Source organism: Cuculus canorus, chromosome 38 (assembly GCF_017976375.1).
Source record: "Cuculus canorus isolate bCucCan1 chromosome 38, bCucCan1.pri, whole genome shotgun sequence".
In the NCBI taxonomy this organism is placed as follows: Eukaryota; Metazoa; Chordata; class Aves; order Cuculiformes; family Cuculidae; genus Cuculus; species Cuculus canorus.
In genome coordinates this window covers 803,357-820,388 of record NC_071438.1, presented here as the reverse complement: position 1 = coordinate 820,388, position 17,032 = coordinate 803,357, and the positions used below count along the sequence as shown (strand labels likewise).

Here is a 17,032-nt window from a genome sequence, read left to right as displayed (position 1 = left end):
TTGAGACGGTGATGTCATCGCTCTGTGTGTGATGTCATCACATTGAATGATGTCATCGTTCCATGGGTGATGTCATCACATTCAGTGATGTCATCGCGTTGGATGATGTCATCACTTTGTGGGTGATGTCATCGTTCCGTGTGTGATGTCATCGCGTTTGATGATGTCATCATTCCATGGATGACGTCATAACTGTGGGTGATGTCATCATTGAATGTGATGTCATCATTCCATGGGTGACGTCATCACTCTGTGGGTGACGTCATCATCCAATCAGCGATGTCATCATTTTGTGGGTGATGACATTTGGTGATGTCATCGCTCCGCAGGTGATGTCATCGCATCGGATGACGTCATCGTTCTGTGGGTGATGTCGTGGCGTTGGGTGATGTCATCATTCCATGGGTGATGTCATCATTCCATGGGTGATGTCATGGCGGTGCCGTTGACGTCGCGACACTGCGGTGACGCCGCTCACACGGCGATAGTTTTGTGTCATCACCGTCGATGTCATCACCGTCGCGTCGGTGACGTCACCGCAAGTGACGATGTCCCCACGTTGGGTGACGCCATGGCCGCCGTCGCGGTGTCGTCTCCGTGGCCGCCATGGCGGTGGCGTCACCGCCATCGCCGCCATCGCGGCCTCAGCCCCAGTTGACGTCCTGGTCGCCGGGTTCGGCGCTGAGGCCGCGGGTGACGACGCCGGTGCCGATGGTGCGCGAACCGTCGCGCAGAGTGAAGCGCTGTCCCGGCTCCACCACCATCGGCTGCCGCAGCAGCAGCGTCAGCGCCGCGTCCTCCCCCGGCATCACCAGGTCCTGAGCAGCACAGCGCGGGGCGGAGGTGTGGGGCGGGGAGGGATAAAGGTACTTATGGGGCAGGGGTGTGGGGCAGGGAGGGAATAGGAGTAGCCATGGGGCAGGGATGTGGGTCTGGGGGCAGATAGAGGGCAGCTGTGGGGCAGGGGTGTGGGGCAGGGAGGGATAGAGAGCATCTGTGGGGCAGGGATGTGGGTCAGGGGACAGCTGTGGGGCAGAGAGGATTCAGAGCAGCTATGGGGCAGGGGTGTGGGGCAGGAGAGAGATATAGGGCAGGAAGGAAGAGCAAGGATGTGGGGCAGAGCCATGGGGCAGGGCTGTGGGTCAGGGGAGGGATAGGGGGCAGCTATGGGGCAGAGATGTGGGTCAGGGGACAGATAGGGAGCAGGGATGTGGGGCAGAGAGGATTCAGAGCAGCTATGGGGCAGGGGTGTGGGGCAGGAGAGAGATATGGGGCAGGAAGGAAGAGCAAGGATGTGGGGCAGAGCTATGGGTTAGGGGAGGGATAGGGGGCAGCTGTGGGGCAGGGATGTGGGGCACGAAGGATTCAGAGCAGCTATGGGGCAGAGCCATGGGGCAGGGAGGGATAAGGGTAGCTATGGGGCAGGGATGTGGGTCAGGGGAGGGATAGGGGGCAGCTGTGGGGCAGGGAGGATTCAGAGCAGCTATGGGGCAGCAGTGTGGGGTGGCTGTAGGATAGGGGGCAGCGAGCAAAGAGAATGTGGGGCAGAGCTGTGGGGTGGTGTGGGGAGCTATGGGGCAGCGTGTGGAACGCTATGGGGCAGCGTGTGGGTCGCTATGGGGCAGTGTGGGTCGCTGTAGGTCGCTATGGGGCAGTGTGGGTCGCTATGGGGCTGTGTGGGTCGCTATGGGGCAGCGTGTGAAACGCTATGGGGCAGTGTGAGGCACTATAGGGCAGCATGTGGGTCGCTATGGGGCAGTGTGGGTCACTGTGGGTCGCTATGGGGCAGGCTGTGGGTCGCTATGGGGCAGACTGTGAGTTGCTATGGGGCAGGCTGTGGGTCGCTATGGGGCAGCGTGTGGGGCACTATGGGGCGGTGTGGGTCGCTGTGGGTCGCTATAGGGCAGAGTGGGTCGCTGTGGGTCGCTATGGGGCAGGCTGTGGGTCGCTATGGGGCTGTGTGGGTCGCTGTGGGTTGCTATGGGGCAGTGTGGGTCGCTATGGGGCAGGCTGTGGGTCGCTATGGGGCAGTGTGGGTCGCTATGGGGCAGTGTGGGTGGCTGTGGGTCGCTATGGGGCAGTGTGGGGCGCTATGGGGCAGGCTGTGGGTCGCTATGGGTCGCTATGGGGCAGGCTATGGGTCGCTATGGGGCAGGCTATGGGGCAGGCGTACCTTGCCGTGGGGCAGGAGGATCCGACAGGCGATGTCCCAACTTTGGGAGAACAGAACGGGGCTGAAGTTCGACACAAAGGGCCGATGGCGGCCGCCCTCGCCGGGGGTCAGAATGTACACCTGGGGGGCAGACCCATAGCTGACCCATAGCTGACCCATAGCCGCCCCATAGCCGCCCCACAGCTGCCCCATAGCCGCCCCACATCCAGCCCCACAAGTCACCCTGGTCCCACCATGTATCACCCATGAACACCCTCGAGTCCGCCCCCTCCCAGCCCCACATCCTGCCCCACATCTGCCCCATATCCGCCCCACAGCTGCCCCACACTCTGCCCCACATTGCCCCACACCCTGCCTCACGTCCCCCCCACGGCTGCCCCACATTCAGCCCCACAAGTCACCCCGGTCCCACCATCCATCACCCATGAACACCCTTGAGTCCGCCCCCCCCCAGCCCCACACTCTGCCCCACAGCTGCCCCATATCCACCCCACAGCTGCCCCACACTCTGCCCCACAGATGCCCCATATCCCCCCCCATGGCTGCCCCATGGCTGCCCCACATCCAGCCCCACAAGTCACCCTGGTCCCACCATGTATCACCCATGAACACCCTCGAGTCCGCCCCCTCCCAGCCCCACACTCTGCCCCACAGCTGCCCCATATCCGCCCCACAGCTGCCCCACACTCTGCCCCACACTGCCCCACACCCTGCCTCATGTCCCCCCCACGGCTGCCCCACATCGAGCCCCACAAGTCACCCCGGTCCCGCCATCCATCACCCATGAACACCCTCGAGTCCGCCCCCTCCCAGCCCCACACTCTGCCCCACACCCGCCCCACAGCTGCCCCACACGCTGCCCCACACGTACCTGCGCCTGGAGGCGGCTGTAGGCCCGGAGGCTGCCGGGCTGCCCCATCACCAACCCCCGGCGCAGCTCCTCGCGCCGCAGCCCCCGCAGCAGCGCCCCCAGCGCGTCCCCCGCCTCGGCGCGCTCCAGGCTCTTGTGGAACATCTCGATGCCTGCGGGGCGCTATGGGTCACTATGGGGCGCTATGGGGCGCTATGGGGCACTGTGGGGTCTCTATGGGTCTCTATGGGGTCTCTGTGGGTCTCTATGGGGTCTCTATGGGTCTCTATGGGGTCTCTATGGGTCTCTGTGGGTCTCTGTGGGTCTCTATGGGGTCTCTATGGGTCTCTATGGGTCTCTATGGGGTCTCTATGGGGTCTCTGTGGGTCTCTATGGGTCTCTGTGGGTCTCTATGGGTCTCTATGGGTCTCTATGGGTCTCTATGGGGTCTCTGTGGGGTCTCTGTGGGTCTCTATGGGGTCTCTATGGGTCTCTATGGGGTCTCTGTGGGGTCTCTGTGGGTCTCTATGGGTCGCTATGGGTCGCTGTGGGGCAGTTGTGGGTCACTATGGGTCGCTGTGGGTTGCTATGGGTCAGCTGGGGGTCGCTATGGGTCGCTGTGGGTCAGTTATGGGTCGCTATGGGTCAGTTATGGGTCACTTGGGGGTCGCTATGGGTCACTATGGGGCAGTTATGGGTCAGTTGGGGGTCGCTATGGGGCAGTTATGGCTCACTTGGGGGTCTCTATGGGGCAGTTGTGGGTCGCTATGGGTCACTTGGGGGTCGCTATGGGGCAGTTATGGGTCGCTATGGGGCAGTTGTGGGTCACTTGGGGGTCGCTATGGGTCAGTTATGGGTCAGTTATGGGTCGCTATGGGTCACTTGTGGGTCGCTATGGGTCGCTATGGGTCACTTGTAGGTCGCTATGGGGCAGTTGTGGGTCGCTATGGGTCGTTATGGGGCAGTTATGGGTCGCTATGGGTCGCTATGGGTCACTTGGGGGTCGCTATGGGGCAGCTATGGGTCGCTATGGGGCAGTTGTGGGTCGCTATGGGTCACTTGGGGGTCGCTATGGGGCAGTTGTGGGTCGCTATGGGTCACTTGGGGGTCGCTATGGGGCAGTTGTGGGTCGCTATGGGGCAGTCGCTATGGGTCGCTATGGGTCACTTGGGGGTCGCTATGGGGCAGTTGTGGGTCGCTATGGGTCGCTATGGGTCACTTGGGGGTCGCTATGGGTCGCTATGGGTCGCTATGGGTCGCTATGGGTCGCTATGGGTCACTTGGGGGTCGCTATGGGGCAGTTATGGGTCGCTATGGGTCACTTGTGGGTCGCTATGGGTCGCTATGGGTCACTTGTGGGTCGCTATGGGGCAGTTATGGGTCGCTATGGGTCGCTATGGGGCAGCTATGGGTCGCTATGGGTCACTTGGGGGTCGCTATGGGGCAGTTATGGGTCGCTATGGGGCGGTCGCTCACCGGTGACGACGCTGCGGAGGTTTCGGTTGTAGTTGAGGATCTCCACTTCGTCGCCTTTGCGCAGAGTTCCGCGCTCCAACGTCCCCGTCACCACCGTCCCGCGGCCTGCGGAGCCGTGGGGCAGCCGTGGGGCAGCCGTGGGGCAGCCATGGGGCAGCCATGGGGCAGCTATAGGGCCGCTATGGGGCAGCTATGGGGCAGAATCGCACCCTCCCACCTCCCCATCATCATCATTTCTCGGCCTCTGGAGCCATCACTTGTGGGGCAGCTATGGGGCAGCCGTGGGGCAGCTATGGGGCAGCTATGGGGCAGCTATGGGGCAGCTATAGGGCAGAACCGCACCCTCCCACCTCCCCATCCTCGCTATGGCTCAACCTATGGAGTCGGCACTTATGGGGCGGCTCTGGGTCCCTCCAGAGGCCGCTGTGGGGCCGCTATGGGGCAGCTATGGGGCAGCTATGGGGCAGCTATGGGGCAGTACCCGGGATGGAGTGCACGGCCTCGATGGGCAGCAGGAAGGGGCGCTGCAGGTCCCGCGCGGGCACCGGGATGTGGCGGTCGATGGCGTCGAGGAGCTGCAACACCGACTGCAGCCCCAGCGCGGGGTCGCGGCCCTGCGGGGAGATGTGGGGCAGCTATGGGGCAGAGTGTGGGGCAGAGTGTGGGGCAGAGTGTGGGGCAGAGTGTGGGGCAGAGTGTGGGGCAGAGGAGCTGCAACACCGACTGCAGCCCCAGCGCGGGGTCGCGGCCCTGGGGGGAGATGTGGGGCAGCTGTGGGGCAGAGTGTGGGGCAGAGTGTGGGGCAGCTGTGGGGCAGAGAGTGGGGCAGAGTGTGGGGAGAGTGTGGGGCAGAGAGTGTGGGGCAGAGTGTGGGGCAGAGCGTGGGGCACAGTGTGGGGCACAGTGTGGGGCAGAGTGTGGGGCACAGTGTGGGGAGAGTGCGGGGCAGAGTGTGGGGCAGAGTGTGGGGCAGAGTGTGGGGCACAGTGTGGGGAGAGTGCGGGGCAGAGTGTGGGGCAGAGTGTGGGGCAGAGAGTGGGGCAGAGAGTGGGGAGAGTGTGGGGAGAGTGTGGGGCACAGCGTGGGGCAGAGTGTGGGGCAGAGTGTGGGGCAGAGTGTGGGGCAGAGTGTGGGGCAGAGTGTGGGGAGAGTGTGGGGCAGAGTGTGGGGCACAGTGTGGGGAGAGTGTGGGGCACAGTGTGGGGCAGAGTGTGGGGAGAGTGTGGGGCAGAGTGTGGGGCAGAGTGTGGGGAGAGTGTGGGGCAGAGTGTGGGGCAGAGTGTGGGGAGAGTGTGGGGCAGAGTGTGGGGCAGCTGTGGGGCACAGTGTGGGGCAGAGTGTGGGGCAGAGTGTGGGGAGAGTGTGGGGCAGAGTGTGGGCAGAGTGTGGGCAGAGTGTGGGCAGAGTGTGGGGCACAGTGTGGGGCAGAGTGTGGGGAGAGTGTGGGGCACAGTGTGGGGCACAGTGTGGGGCACAGTGTGGGGCACAGTGTGGGGCAGAGTGTGGGGAGAGTGTGGGGCAGAGTGTGGGGAGAGTGTGGGGCAGAGTGTGGGGCCGCTATGGGGCAGCCGTGGGGCAGCTATGGGGCAGCTATGGGGCAGCTATGGGGCCGCTATGGGGCAGCTATGGGGCAGCTATGGGGCCGCTATGGGGCAGCTATGGGGCCGCTATGGGCCGCTATGGGGCAGCTATGGGGCGGCTATGGGGCAGCTATGGGGCAGCTATGGGGCCGCTATGGGGCAGGGATGACGCCAACGGCCTCACTGCGCAGCAACAGCCACTCCTGAGAGAGACAAACGTGTGGGGCAGGAGGCGAAGCCGCTATGGGGCAGCTGTGGGGCCGCTGTGGGGCAGCTATGGGGCGCTATGGGGCAGACCTGGAGGGCGCAGAGGGCGGAGCCGCGGATCACGGGGGTGTTGTCGCCGTCGAAGCCGAACTCGCGCAGCAGCTCCCGCGCCTCCAACTCCACGAGGTCGAGCAGCTCCGCGTCCGCCACCGCGTCCGCTTTGTTCACGTAAACCACCACGTGCTCCACCCCCACCTGTGGGGCAGACCCATAGCGCGACCCACAGGGGCCTCCTCTGCCCCATAGATTCCCATCCGGACCCATAGATCCACCCCCAGCCCCATAGATCCCAATCCAGACCCACAGCTGCCATCTTTATGCCTTAAACCACGGGTTCTGACACGATCTATGGGGCAGGATGTGGGGCAGGATGTGGGGCAGACCCATAGCGTAACCCACAGGGCCTCCTCTGCCCCATAGATCCCGATCCGGACCCATAGATCCACCCCCAGCCCCATAGATCCCAACGCAACCCCACAGCTGCCATCTTTATGCCTTAAACCATGGGTTCTGACCCGATCTATGGGGCAGGATGTGGGGCAGACCCATAGCGCGACCCACAGGGCCTCCTCTGCCCCATAGATCCCCATCCGGACCCATAGATCCACCCCCAGCCCCACAGATCTCAATCCAGACCCACAGCTGCCATCTTTATGCCTTAAACCACGGGTTCTGACACGATCTATGGGGCAGGATGTGGGGCAGACCCATAGCGCGACCCACAGGGCCTCCTCTGCCCCATAGATCCCCATCCGGACCCATAGATCCACCCCCAGCCCCACAGATCCCAATCCAGACCCACAGCTGCCATCTTTATGCCTTAAACCACGGGTTCTGACACAATCTATGGGGCAGGATGTGGGGCAGGATGTGGGGCAGACCCATAGCGCGACCCACAGGGGCCTCCTCTGCCCCATAGATCCCCATCCGGACCCATAGATCCACCCCCAGCCCCACAGATCCCAATCCAGACCCACAGCTGCCATCTTTATGCATTAAACCACGGGTTCTGACCCGATCTATGGGGCAGGATGTGGGGCAGGATGTGGGGCAGACCTATAGCGCGACCCACAGGGCCTCCCTCTGCCCCATAGATCCCCATCCGGACCCATAGATCCACCCCCAGCCCCATAGATCCCAATCCAGACCCACAGCTGCCATCTTTATGCCTTAAAACCACGGGTTCTGACCCAATCTATGGGGCAGGATGTGGGGCAGACCCATAGCGCGACCCACAGGGGCCTCCTCTGCCCCATAGATCCGGATCCGGACCCATAGATCCACCCCCAGCCCCACAGATCTTGATCCAAACCAACATCCCCCCCGCTGCCTCTGCCCCACAGCTCTCTCTCTGCCCCACAGCTCTCTGCCCCACAGCTCTGCCCCACAGCTCTCTGCCCCACACCTCTCTGCCCCACACCTCTCTGCCCCATAGCTCTCTGCCCCACAGCTCTGCCCCACAGCTCTCTGCCCCACAGATCCCTGCCCCACACATTTGCCCCACAGCTCTGCCCCATAGATCCCTGCCCCACAGCTCTCTGCCCCACACCTCTGCCCCATAGATCTCTCCCCCATAGCTCTGCCCCACACCTCTCTGCCCCACACCTCTCTGCCCCACACCTCTCTGTGCCCCACAGCTCTCTGTGCCCCACATCCCTGCCCCATAGCTCCCTGCCCCACAGCTCTGCACCATAGCGCTCTGCCCCATAGCTCCGCCCCATAGCGCTCTGCCCCACATCTCTGCCCCATAGCTCTGCCCCATAGCGCCGTACCTGCTTCGCCAGCAGGAGGTGCCCCATAGCTCTCTACCCCATAGCTCCCTGCCCCACACCTCTGCCCCATAGCTCTCTGCCCCACATCTCTGCCCCATAGCTCTGCCCCACATCTCTGCCCCATAGCTCCCTGCCCCATAGCGCTCTGCCCCACAGATCTCTGCCCCATAGCTCTGCCCCATAGCGCCGTACCTGCTTCGCCAGCAGGAGGTGCCCCATAGCTCTGCCCCATAGCTCCCTGCCCCATAGCTCTGCCCCATAGCGCCGTACCTGCTTCGCCAGCAGGAGGTGCCCCATAGCTCCCTGCCCCATAGCGCTCTGCCCCACAGATCCCTGCCCCATAGATCCCTGCCCCATAGCTCTCTGCCCCATAGATCCCCGCCCCATAGCGCCGTACCTGCTTCGCCAGCAGGAGGTGCCCCATAGCTCCCTGCCCCACAGATCCCTGCCCCATAGCTCTGCCCCACAGCTCTGCCCCATAGCGCCGCACCTGCTTCGCCAGCAGGAGGTGCCCCATAGCGCTCTGCCCCATAGCTCTGCCCCACAGCTCCCTGCCCCATAGCTCCCTGCCCCATAGCTCTCTGCCCCATAGACTCTGCCCCATAGCGCTCTGCCCCACAGCTCTGCCCCATAGCGCCGTACCTGCTTCGCCAGCAGGAGGTGCCCCATAGCTCCGCCCCATAGCGCTCTGCCCCATAGCTCCCTGCCCCATAGCTCCCTGCCCCATAGCTCCCTGCCCCACAGCTCTGCCCCATAGCGCCGTACCTGCTTCGCCAGCAGGAGGTGCTCTCTCGTTTGGGGCATTTGACCGTCGGTGGCCGCCACCACCAAGATGGCGCCGTCCAGGGGGGCGGTGCCCGTGATCATGTTCTGGGGGGGCAGAAAAGGGGGGGACCCCAATGTTAAGGGGGGGGACAAAATGGCGGGGGGGACCCCTAAAATGAGGGGGAGACCCCGAAGTGAAAGGGGGGACCCCAAAATGGGGGAGAAATGAGGAAGGGGGAAGAAGACAAAATGGCGGCGGGAGCTGAGGCGGCAGTTGGGGTTTAGGGGGGGAAAAGGGGGGAACCCCAAAGTTTGGGGGGGACAAAATGGCGGGGGGACCCCTAAAGTGAGGGGGAGACCCCTAAGTGTGGGATTGGGGCCCTTAAGTGAAAGGGGGGACCCCGAAATGGAGGTGAAATGAGGAAGGGGGAAGAAGACAAAATGGCGGCGGGAGCTGAGGCGGCAGTTGGGGTTTAGGGGGGAAAATGGGGGAACCCCAAAGTAAGGGGGGGACAAAATGGCGGGGGGACCCCTAAAATGAAGGGGAGACCCCTAAGTGAAAGGGGGACCCCAAAATGGGGGAGGAAATGAGGAAGGGGGAAGAACACAAAATGGCGGCGGGAGCTGAGGCGGCAGTTGGGGTTTAGAGGGGAAAAAGGGGGGGGGGCAGTGGGTTTTGGGGTGCCCTGAGGGGTTTTGGGGTACCCCCTCCATGTTGACACCGTCGGGGAGGGCGTACGGGGGGGGTCGGGCTGCGATTTTGGGGCTCAAAATGGGGGATTTTGGGTTCAAAATGGCGGGTTTTGGGGCTAAAATGGTTCTTTTGGGCTTTAGGGCTCTGTTTTTGGGGTGAAAGTTGGGGTTTTTGGGGCGAAAGTTGAGGGTTTTGGGGCGAAAATTGAGGGTTTTGGGGTGAAAGTTGATTTTGGGGCGAATGTTTGGGATTTTGGGGCGAAAGTTTGGGATTTTGAGGCCAAAATTGGGCTTCTTTGGTCTAAAATTGAAATTTTGGGTCTAAAATTGAAATTTTGGGTCTAAAATTGGGGTTTTTCGGACCTAAAATTACCTTTTTTGGGGGTTCGGTTGATTTTTGGGGCTAAAATTCAGGTTTTTGGGTCTCCAATTTGGGTTTGAGGCGTTTTTTTGAGGGTAAAGTTGGTTTTTTTTGGTCAAAATTTACAAAGTTTGGGTCTAAAATTGAAATTTTTAATTTTAGTGAATTTTTTTGGGTCTAAAACGCCCTTTTTTTTACTTTTGGGCGTTTTTTGGGGCTAAAATTGGGGGTTCAGGGGCTGAATTTGAGGGCTTTTCAACCCTTTTTAGGGTTTGGGGCTATTTTTGGGGCTAAAGTTGAAGTTTTTGGCCCCAAAGTTTGAGGTTTTGACTCCAAAGCGGTTTTTTTGGGGACTAAAATTGCAAATTTTGGGGCTAAAGTTCGGCTTTTTGGGTCGAAAATTGTGGTTTTGGGGTTTGGGGCTCTTCTTGGGAGCGAAATTTGGGGGTTTGGGGTTAAAGTCGGGGTTTAAGGTCTGAAATTAGGGGGGTTTTGGGTCTAAAACTGAGGTTTTCGGGGCTAAAGTTGGGGTTTTGGGGCTAAAATTGAGATTTTTGGGTCTAAAATTGAAGTTTTTGGGTCTAAAATTGAGATTTTTGGGTCTAAAATTGAGATTTTGGGGTCTAAAATTGGGATTTTGAGGTCTAAAATTGAAGTTTTTGGGTCTAAAATTGGATTTTGGGTCTAAAATTGAAGTTTTTGGGTCTAAAATTGGATTTTTGGGTCTAAAATTGAGATTTTTGGGTCTAAAATTGGATTTTTGGGACTAAAGTTGGGGGTTTTGGGTCTAAAGTTGAGTTTTTGGGTCTAAAGTTGAGTTTTTGGGTCTAAAGTTGAGTTTTTGGGTCTAAAGTCGGGGTTTTGGGTCTAAAGTTGGGATTTTTGGGTCTAAAATTGGATTTTTGGGTCTAAAGTTGGGGGTTTTGGGTCTAAAATTGAAGGTTTTGGGTCTAAAATTGAGATTTTTGGGTCTAAAGTCGGGGTTTTTGGGTCTAAAATTGAGATTTTGGGTCTAAAATTGAGATTTTTGGGTCTAAAATTGAAGTTTTTGGGTCTAAAATTGAGATTTTTGGGACTAAAGTTGGATTTTTGGGTCTAAAATTGAAGTTTTTGGGTCTAAAGTTGGAATTTTTGAGTCTAAAGTTGGGGGTTTTGGGTCTAAAGTTGTTTCTTTGGGTCAAAAGTCGGGGTTTTGGGTCTAAAGTCGGGGTTTTTGGGTCTAAAGTTGGGTTTTTGGGTCTAAAATTGGATTTTTGGGTCTAAAGTCGGGGTTTTGGGTCTAAAGTTGGGTTTTTTGGGTCTAAAGTTGGGATTTTGGGTCTAAAGTCGGGATTTTAGGTCTAAAGTTGGGTTTTTTGGGTCTAAAGTTGGGGGGTTTGGGTCTAAAGTTGGGGTTTTTGGGTCTAAAGTTGGGGTTTTGGGTCTAAAGTTGGGGGTTTTGGGTCTAAAGTTGGATTTTTTGGTCTAAAGTTGGAGGTTTTGGGTCTAAAGTTGGATTTTCTGGGTCTAAAGTTGGTTTTTTGGGTCTAAAGTTGAGTTTTTGGGTCTAAAGTTGGGATTTTTGGGTCTAAAGTCGGGGTTTTTGGGACTAAAGTTGGTGGTTTTGGGTCTAAAGTTGGGGTTTTTGGGTCTAAAGTTGGGGTTTTTGGGTCTAAAGTTGGGGATTTGGGTCTAAAGTTGGGGTTTTTGGGTCTAAAGTTGGGGTTTTTGGGTCTAAAGTTGGGGGTTTTGGGTCTAAAGTTGAGTTTTTGGGTCTAAAGTTGGGGTTTTGAGTCTAAAGTTGATTTTTTGGGCCTAAAGTCGGGGGTTTGGGGCTAAAGTTGGGATTTTTGGGTCTAAAGTTGGGATTTTTGGGTCTAAAGTTGGGTTTTTTGGGTTTAAGTTGGGGTTTTTGGGTCTAAAGTTGAGTTTTTGGGTCTAAAGTTGGTGGTTTTGGGTCTAAAGTTGGGGTTTTTGGGTCTAAAGTTGGGGTTTTTGGGTCTAAAGTCGAGGTTTTTGGGTCTAAAGTCGGGGTTTTGGGACTAAAGTTGGGTTTTTTGGGTCTAAAGTTGGAGATTTTGGGTCTAAAGTTGGGGTTTTTGGGTCTAAAGTCGGGGATTTTGGGTCTAAAGTTGGGGTTTTTGGGTCTAAAGTTGGGGTTTTTGGGTCTAAAGTTGGGGTTTTTGGGTCTAAAGTTGGGGGTTTTGGGTCTAAAGTTGAGTTTTTGGGTCTAAAGTTGGGGTTTTGAGTCTAAAGTTGATTTTTTGGGCCTAAAGTCGGGGTTTTGGGGTCTAAAGTTGGGGTTTTTGGGTCTAAAGTTGGATTTTTTGGTCTAAAGTTGGGTTTTTTGGGGCCTAAGGTTGGGTTTTTTGGGGTTCCGTGGGTCTGGGGGTGGTCAGCGGGTTTTGGGGTGCTCTGGGGGGGTGGTCAGCGGGTTTTTGGGGTGCCCCCTACCTTGACGTAGTCGGCGTGGCCGGGGCAGTCGGTGTGGGCGTAGTGCCGCGCCGGCGTCTCGTACTCGACGTGAGCCGCGTTGATGGTGATGCCGCGCGCTCGCTCCTCCGGCGCCGAATCGATGTCCTCGTAAGGGCGGAACCGCGCCGAGCCCGACTCCGCCAGGACTGGGGGGGAGAAAGGGGGGGGGAAAATGGGGGGCAAGGGGGGGAGAAATGGGGGGGAAGGGGGGAGAAATGGGGGGGAAGGGGGGGAAAATGGGGGGGAAGGGGGGGAAAATGGGGGGGGGAAAAAAGGGAGAAAAAAGGGGGTTAAAATGGAGGCAAATGGGCAGCCGGGGGGCAAAAAAGGGAGAAAAAGGGGGAAAGGGGGTGAAAATGGGGGAGAAAGGGGGTGAAAGGGGGGAGAAAGGGGGTGAAAACGGGAGAAAGGGGGTGAAGGGGGGAGAAAGCGGAGAAAAGGGGGTGAAAAGGGGTGAAAAGGAGAGAAAAAGGGGTGAAAAGGGGTGAAAAGGGGAGGAAAAGGGGAGAAAAAGGGGGTGAAAAGGGGAGAAAAGGGGAGAAAGGGGGTGAAAGGGGGAGAAAAGGGGGAAAAAGGGGGTGAAAGGGGGAGAAAAGGGGGTGAAAGGGGGAGAAAAGGGGGGAGAAAAGGGGGGAGGAAAGGGGGGAGGACAGGGGGGAGAAAAGGGGGAGAAAAGGGGGGAGAAAAGGGGGGAGAAAAGGGGGGGATAAAAGGGGGGGAAAAGGGGGGGGAGGAAAGGGGGGAGAAAAGGGGGGGGAAAAGGGGGGAGAAAAGGGGGGGAAAAGGGGGGAGAAAAGGGGGAGAAAAGGGGGAGAAAAGGGGGAGAAAAGGGGGGGGAATGGGGGAGACAGGGGGAGAAGAGGGGGGGAGAAGAGGGGGGGAGAAAAGGGGGGAGAACGGGGGGGAGGAAAGGGGGGGGAAAAGGGGGGAGAAAAGGGGGGGAAAAGGGGGAGAAAAGGGGGGAGAAAAGGGGGGGAAAAGGGGGGGAAAAGGGGGGAGAAAAGGGGGGGGAAAAGGGGGGAAAAGGGGGGAGAAAAGGGGGGAGAAAAGGGGGGAGAAAAGGGGGGAGAAAAGGGGGGAGAAAAGGGGGGAGAAAAGGGGGGAGAAAAGGGGGGAGAAAAGGGGGGAGAAAAGGGGGAGAAAAGGGGGAGAAAAGGGGGGAGAAAAGGGGGGAGAAAAGGGGGGAGAAAAGGGGGGAGAAAAGGGGGAGAAAAGGGGGGAGAAAAGGGGGGAGAAAAGGGGGGAGAAAAGGGGGGAGAAAAGGGGGGGAGAAAAGGGGGGAGAAAAGGGGGGAGAAAAGGGGGGAGAAAAGGGGGGAGAAAAGGGGCGAAACAGCAGTGAAAGCCTTTTAAGCCCCTCCTCCTCCCATTTAAGCCCCTCCCTCTCATCTTTGGGCCCCTCCCCCTCAGCTTTAAGCCCCTCCTCCTCCCATTTAAGCCCCTCCCTCTCATCTTTGGGCCCCTCCCCTGCCCTTTTAAGCCCCTCCTCCTCCCATTTAAGCCCCTCCCTCTCATCTTTCGGCCCCTCCCCCTCAGCTTTAAGCCCCTCCCACTCCCATTTAAGCCCCTCCCTCTCATCTTTGGGCCCCTCTCCTGCCCTTTTAAGCCCCCCCCATTTAAGCCCCTCCCCTCCCTTTAAGCTCCTCCCTCTCATCTTTGGGCCACTCCCCCACTCTTTAAGCCCCTCCCTCTCAGCTTTAAGCCCCTCCCACTCCCATTTAAGCCCCTCCCTCTCAACTTCCCCCCATTTAAGTCCCTCCCTCTCATCTTTGAGCCCTTCCTCTGCCCATTTAAGCCCCTCCCCTCCCATTTAAGCCCCTCCCTCTCATCTTTGAGCCCCTCCCCTCCCATTTAAGCCCCTCCTTCTCAACTTTGGCCCCTCCTCCTCCCATTTAAGCTTCTCCCTCTCATCTTTGAGCCCCTCCCCTGCCCTTTTATGCCCCTCCTCCTCCTCCCATTTCAGCCCCTCCCTCTCAAGGTTGGCCCCTCCCCCTCCCGTTTCAGCCCCTCCCCCACTCTTTAAGCCCCTCCCTCTCAGCTTTAAGCCCCTCCTCCTCCCATTTAAGCCCCTCCACTCCCATTTCAGCCCCTCCCTCTCATCTTTGGGCCCCTCCCCCTCAGCTTTAAGCCCCTCCTCCTCCCATTTCAGTTCCTCCCTCTCATCTTTGAGCCCCTCCCCTTTAAGCCCCTCCCTCTCAGCTTTAAGCCCCTCCTCCTCAACTTTGGCCCCTCCTCCTTCCATTTAAGCCCCTCCCTCTCATCTTTGAGCCCCTCCCCTCCCATTTAAGCCCCCCTCTCATCTTTGGGCCCCTCCTCCTCAGCTTTAAACCCCTCCCACTCCCATTTAAGCCCCTCCCTCTCATCTTTGGGCCCCTCCCCCACTCTTTAAGCCCCTCCCTCTCAGCTTTAAGCCCCTCCCTCTCAGCTTTAAGCCCCTCCTCCTCCCATTTCAGCCCCTCCACTCCCATTTCAGCCCCTCTCTCTCACCTTTGAGCCCCTCCCCTGCCCATTTAAGCCCTCCCCCTCCCATCTAAGCCCCTCCCCCTCCCGCCTAGGCCCCTCCCCCGCTCACTCTTGGTGATGGCGGCCGTGAGGGTGGTTTTGCCGTGGTCGACGTGTCCGATGGTTCCCACGTTGACGTGCGGTTTGTCGCGGACGAACGACGCCTTCGCTTTGGCCTCGGCCGACAGCGCTCGCGCCGCCGCCCAGCGCCGCCCCACGGCTGCTCGTTAACCCGCCGTTAATTAGGGGAGGGGGGCGGGGGTTAATTAGGGGGGGGAGAAAGGGGGTTAATTGGGGGGGGAGGGGGGAAAAAGGGCCTTAATTGGGGGGGGGAGGGGGGAAAAATGGCCTTAATTGGGTGGGGGAGGGGGGAAAAATGGCCTTAATTAGGAGGGGGAGGGGGTAAAGGGGATTAATTAGGGGGAAAAAGGGGCTTAATTGGGTGGGGGAGGGGATCAAAGGGGGTTAATCGGGAGGGGAAGGGGTAAAAGGGGGTTAATTAGGAGGTAAAAAGGAGCTTAATTGGGTGGGGGAGGGGATAAAAGGGATTAATTGGGAGGGGAGGGGTAAAAGGGGGTTAATTAGGAGGTAAAAAGGGGGTTAATTGGGTGGAGGAGGAGTAAAAGGGGGTTAATTAAGTGGGGAGGGGTAAAAGGGGGTTAATTAGGGGGTAAAAAGGGGGTTAATTGGGAGGGGAGGGGGAAAAATGGCCTTAATTAGGAGAGGGAGGGGGTAAAAGGGGGTTAATTAGGAGGTAAAAAGGGGGTTAATTGGGTGGGGGAGGAGTAAAAGGGGGTTAATTAAGTGGGGAGAAGTAAAAGGGGGTTAATTGGGTGGGGAGAGGGTAAAAGGGGATTAATTAGGGGGTAAAAATGGGCTTAATTGGGTGGGGGAGGGGGTAAGAGGGGGTTAATTAAGTTGGGAGGGGCTTAATTGGGTGGGGGAAGGGGTAAAAGGGGGTTAATTAAGTGGGGGAGGGGGTAAAAGGGGGTTAATTAGGGGTAAAAAGGGGTTTAATTGGGAGGGGGAGGGGTAAAAGGGGCTTAATTGGGTGGGGGAGGGGGTGGAAGGGGGTTAATTAGGGGGTAAAAAGGGCTTAATTGGGTGGGGAGGGGGTAAAAGGGGGTTAATTAGGGGTAAAAAGGGGTTAATTGGGAGGAGGAGGGGTAAAAGGGGGTCAATTAAGTGGGGGAGGGGTAAAAGGAGTTAATTGGGAGGAGGACGGGTAAAAGGGGGTTAATTAGGGGGTAAAAAGGGGCTTAATTGGGTGGGGGAGGGGTAAATGGGCATAATTAAGTGGGGGAGGGGCTAAAAGGGGGTTAATTGGGTGGGGAGGGGGTAAAAGGGGGTTAATTAGGGGGTAAAAAGGGGCCTAATTGGGTGGGGGAGGGGTAAATGGGCATAATTAAGTGGGGGAGGGGCTGAAATGGGACTTAATTAGGTGGGAGAAGGGCACAACGAGGGGTTAATTAAGTGGGGGAGGGGCTAAAAGGGGTTAATTGGGAGGGGGAGGGGCTAAAAAGGTACAATTAAGTGGGGGAGGGGCACAAGGGGGAGTTAATTAATTGGGGGAGGGGCATAAGGGGGGCTTAATTGGGTGGGGGAGGGGCATAAGGGGGGTTAATTGGGTGGGGGAGGGGCTGATAGTGATTTAATGAAGTGGGGGAGGGGGTGAAGGGGGGGGGTAAGAGGGTGGGGGAGGGGCAGGAGCCCCCCCAAAAGGGTGACCCCGGGGGGGAAATACACGCGGGTCACGTGGCCGGGATGACCCCTTCCCCCCATGACCTTGACCCCCCCTCTCCCTTCCCCCCCCTCCCCTCTCCTCTCCCCCCGCACCCCCCGTTCCGCCTCCCCTCCCCCCGCCCCGTACCGGCCAGCGCGCCCCGCGCCCCCCCGAGCAGCGCCGCCATCGCTTCTGCCCGCGCGAGACCCGCCGGAAGCCGCTCCGCTCCCCCTCGACTTCCGGCCGGAACCGGAAATAGGAGAGGAAAGCGATAGAGCCGCTCTGGCCCCGCCCGCACGACTCTATGGTTTAATCGCACACCCGACCCTGATATACACACACCGCCCCCCCCCCAACCCAGCCCCGCGCGCCGCTCTGGCCCCGCCCTCGCGACTCGATGGCCGCTCGGAGGTCCCG

General features: G+C 58.7%; 1 protein-coding gene across 2 annotated transcripts; it reads right to left on the bottom strand.

Moving 5' to 3' along the window:
- Nucleotides 1-622: 622 nt before the first annotated feature.
- TUFM (Tu translation elongation factor, mitochondrial) lies at nt 623-16,908 on the bottom strand. Of its 2 annotated transcripts, XM_054053004.1 has the most exons (10): nt 16,763-16,908; nt 14,963-15,112; nt 12,371-12,537; nt 8,884-8,988; nt 6,377-6,541; nt 4,981-5,113; nt 4,500-4,604; nt 3,045-3,196; nt 2,174-2,293; nt 623-818 (listed from the first exon to the last, which is right to left on the bottom strand). In XM_054053004.1, the coding sequence occupies exons 1-10, from the start codon at nt 16,800-16,802 to the stop codon at nt 645-647; spliced, it is 1,311 nt and encodes a 436-aa protein (XP_053908979.1). In that variant the 5' UTR covers nt 16,803-16,908; the 3' UTR covers nt 623-644. The 2 variants fall into 2 exon arrangements, with proteins under 2 accessions (XP_053908979.1, XP_053908980.1); XM_054053005.1 differs by lacking the exon at nt 6,377-6,541.
- Nucleotides 16,909-17,032: the final 124 nt, after the last annotated feature.

Coding starts and splice junctions, on each gene's coding strand:
- TUFM (XM_054053004.1), bottom strand. CDS start 16,802: ATGGCGGCGCTGCTCGGGGGGGCGCGGGGCGCGCTGGCCG. Junction 12,538..14,962: donor CACGGCCGCCATCACCAAGA/GTGAGCGGGGGA, acceptor TCTCCCCCCCAG/TCCTGGCGGAGTCGGGCTCG. Junction 4,605..4,980: donor GGCCGTGCACTCCATCCCGG/GTACTGCCCCAT, acceptor ACGGCTCCGCAG/GCCGCGGGACGGTGGTGACG.